This window comes from Cucurbita maxima, unplaced genomic scaffold (genome assembly GCF_002738345.1).
Source record: "Cucurbita maxima cultivar Rimu unplaced genomic scaffold, Cmax_1.0 Cma_Scf00010, whole genome shotgun sequence".
In the NCBI taxonomy this organism is placed as follows: Eukaryota; Viridiplantae; Streptophyta; class Magnoliopsida; order Cucurbitales; family Cucurbitaceae; genus Cucurbita; species Cucurbita maxima.
Genome location: NW_019272026.1, coordinates 2,858,896 through 2,862,672, shown reverse-complemented (window position 1 = coordinate 2,862,672; position 3,777 = coordinate 2,858,896). Strand labels below are relative to the sequence as shown.

General features: G+C 33.8%; 1 protein-coding gene across 2 annotated transcripts in view; it reads left to right on the top strand.

Moving 5' to 3' along the window:
* LOC111484885 (protein CTR9 homolog) overlaps positions 1-3,777 on the top strand; it is a 13,607-nt gene that overhangs the window by 7,268 nt on the left and 2,562 nt on the right. For both annotated transcript variants that reach the window (XM_023131524.1, XM_023131525.1), the window contains 9 exons: positions 346-414; positions 549-641; positions 751-1,017; positions 1,096-1,176; positions 1,261-1,419; positions 1,677-1,772; positions 2,266-2,367; positions 2,456-2,563; positions 2,671-2,895. In XM_023131524.1, the coding sequence (XP_022987292.1) occupies positions 346-414; positions 549-641; positions 751-1,017; positions 1,096-1,176; positions 1,261-1,419; positions 1,677-1,772; positions 2,266-2,367; positions 2,456-2,563; positions 2,671-2,895 (1,200 nt within the window). The remainder of the gene's footprint in view (positions 1-345; positions 415-548; positions 642-750; positions 1,018-1,095; positions 1,177-1,260; positions 1,420-1,676; positions 1,773-2,265; positions 2,368-2,455; positions 2,564-2,670; positions 2,896-3,777) is intronic.

Sequence of the window (3,777 nt, the reverse complement as noted above, 5' to 3'; positions counted from 1 at the left end):
TTTCCGTTTTTTTTTTTTTTTTTTTTTTTTTTTTTTTTTTTTTTTTTTTTTTTTTTTTTTTTTTTTTTTTTTTTTTTTTTTTTTTTTTTTTTTTTTTTTCTGTTCACTTTCATCTCCAAAATTGTGCTAGAACGATTTGCACTCCATTTTCCTTAAGATGACGTTCTTGCAAATTTCTACATATTGTTCTACTTTTTATTGGAGGCTATCCGGCAAACATCTAGATCTTGTGCTTTTTCTGTCGAAGCAAGTACTATTACGTTTTTGTTACTGCCACATATATGGACATGCTACCGTTTAGTTTTCACTACATGTAATGTAAAGCAGAATTAAATTGAATTGCAGGCTTTTTTAGATCTGGGAGAATTGTTGATTTCAACTGATGAAGGTGCTGCTTTGGATGCCTTCAAAACTGTAGGGACTTTTTTCTTTTATAACTTTTTTTATTTTGCAATTAGATTCTCTATATGATCGGCATTTACTTCTTAACTTGTTATTTCTTATTGCCCTAATCTAATAATTTGTTTTGGTGCTGAGTGTTATAACAGGCTAGCATTCTATTAAGAAAGGAAGGTCAAGAAGTACCTACTGAAGTGCTCAACAATCTGGGGGTTCTTCACTTTGAAAGAGAAGAGTTTGAGGTTTGTTTGGTTTGATGTTTGTTTTATAGTTGATTACATTGAAAATTATTCTGTCAAGTTATCAAATGCTTCCTCTTCGATTTAATTTCTTTCTTCCGATTCTTGTCAGCTTGCTGAGCGAATTTTCAAGGAGGCTTTAGGTGATGGAATTTGGCTAGATTTTATTGACGGTAAATTGAGATGGCCTGCTATTGAAGCAAGTGCTTCTGTTCTTCAATACAAGGACATGGAATTCTTTTATCAACTGGAGAGGGAAGGTCGTTCAATTGTACTGCCATGGAAAAAAGTCACAAGTCTATTTAACCTGGCTCGATTATTAGAGCTAGTGCATAAAATTGAAGTTGCAAGTGTACTTTACCGCTTGATTTTGTTTAAGGTATGTGTTAGTACTTTTTGTAGCTCGTTGGGGTTCATTATTGCACTTTGCTTTTAACACCTCCTTTCTTTGCTACAGTATCCAGACTATGTAGATGCTTACCTGAGGCTTGCATCCATTGCAAAAGCTAGAAATTATGTTCAATTAAGCATTGAATTGGTCCGTCAACTCTTCTGGCACATCTGCTTCTATTTCTGACTGGAAATTAATCTTGTATTGTCAATAACGTGTTCCTTTCATAAGGTTAATGGTGCTCTGAAGGTGAATGACAAGTGCTCAAATGCCCTTTCTATGCTAGGCGAGCTTGAGTTAAAAAATGATGACTGGGTCAGGGCAAAAGAAACTTTCCGGGCTGCAGGTGAAGCCACCGATGGAAAGGATTCTTATGCGACTCTTTCTCTGGTGGGCTACTTTTCATTGTGCACATTAATTTTAGTTCTTGTCAAATATCACGATCCTGATTCTAAAGAATGTATTGCTTCCAAAATTTCCAATGTGCCGTGTTTCTAGAAATCATATGTGCATCACACCTTGTATTGGTTACCTAAAGCATCTGGAATATAGTTGGTGTTTTCAAATTACTTTTCACCATTGTCATCTTTATTTCCCATTGACACATCTTTTTTATTTTCTTTATTTTTTATTTTAACGTTGGCCAGGGGAACTGGAACTACTTTGCTGCACTTCGAAATGAGAAAAGAAATCCCAAGTTGGAAGCTACTCATTTGGAAAAATCCAAGGAACTATATACAAGGGTATGTTCTCAGTTTTGTATCTTCTCTTTTCTCCTCTGTCTGGCTCTTTTGTCAATGAGGTCCCAAGATTCTTCAATATCCGCACATTGTCAAATGTTTACGATGGCATTCTGTTTACATTTAAACAACTTTGATCTATCAAAGTTGATAGAGTGAAGTTCACGCATCTTATTTCATATACTACAAATTTTCTGATTAAAAGACACATTTATTGCACTTGTTTAAATGGATGATAATGAATGTATTACTTTTTATTAAAAGAGTATGTGCGACAGTATGTAACAAAGTTTTTTAAGCATGTTCTTTACTGTACATGAGTTTTTTAATGCCTTAGTTTGAACGGATAAAGAAGTGCAAATATTTTGGACTAATGTTGAATCTTCAATAGGCATCTCGTATTTCCTCAATATTCTGTTTTTCCTCGTTGTTAATTGTGATTACTTTCTTTAATCTTGCAGTTTTAATGGTTTATATTCATTCTTTAATTGAGCAGGTTCTGGTACAACATCCTGCTAATTTGTATGCTGCTAATGGTGCTGCGGTAATCTTGGCTGAGAAAGGTCAATTTGATGTTTCAAAAGATATTTTTACACAAGTGAGAACTTGTATCTAGAACCTTTTAGAACCTGTTTGTTGTAAAATTAAGGCCATTAGACCTTATGCTAACTTTTCAGTCGTTGTAGGTTCAAGAAGCTGCAAGTGGGAACATTTTTGTCCAGATGCCAGATGTGTGGATCAATTTGGCACACGTCTATTTTGCTCAAGGAAATTTTTCATTGGCTGTTAAAATGGTACATATTTATATCTTGTTCACAGTTGAATTGTAGGTCTCCTCTTACTAACAAAAAGTTGTTGTAGTTATTGCATCCATGAATTAATGCCAAATGTTATCTTGCAGTATCAAAATTGCTTGCGGAAGTTTTATTACAATACAGATTATCAAATTCTTCTATATCTATCTCGTACATATTATGAAGCTGAACAGTGGCAAGAATGCAAAAAGACCCTACTGAGAGCTATCCACTTGGCACCTTCAAATTACACTTTAAGATTTGATGCTGGTGTAGCAATGCAGAAGTTTTCAGCTTCAACACTACAAAAGACGAAAAGGACTGCAGATGAGGTGGTTTCTCTCTACTTTTGGCTTATATATTTATTGCTGTTGTGTATCTGTGGATAAATTTCTTCATCTCGATAAGATAGTCTGAATTCGTTAATAAGTTAGCCTGGAAATATGCTCATCATTTCCTAAAGTTTTTGCATCATTAGTAAATTAATACCGTTGTGATTAAAAAAAAGAAAAACATATGTTCCAAGATGATCTAATGGAGTTAGTCCCTTATTATTTTTATTAATGATTCTTCTCTTCTTTTTCCCTTTTTTGGACCTGGAAAGGACAGTCCAGAAACATTTTCTTTTATTCAACATGAGAAAATATTTCATCAATGCCAAGAAAGGTTAAAACGGGGGTCAAGATATCTTACTAGCTTTATTAGAAGACTTATGGGAGAAAGAAGCACCACCGAGTAACTGGAATTAATAAAACAATATTTAAAAATGTTAATAACTGAACTAAACATGAATAAGTGGACCATTTTTGGTTTGCATGAGAAGACCTGTGATTCGTTTAGAATTATGCTGTGGTTTTTTTTATGGGGCTTCGGCCTGTAATGGGTTATCGGCTGTGACCTGACAGAGCTGTGATAAGAATTCTTGTAAACCACCATTGGCAGGCTTTTAATTTCATTTATTAGTGAAATATCAATCTCAAATGATGCCATATTATTCACCGAGTTTTGTGATGACCGATCCATCCAGTACCTTCTCCATTTTTATGGTTCTTTTGAGTTGATTTCTGAGCCCAATATAAACCTACACAATTGGTGATAATTGGCATAAAGGTGGAATAAGCCACTATTGAAATTTGAATGCAAAATGGGAGCTCAACCAACTATCTACAACAATGAAATTGTTTTTTACAAAAAAAAAAAAAAAAAAAAAAAAA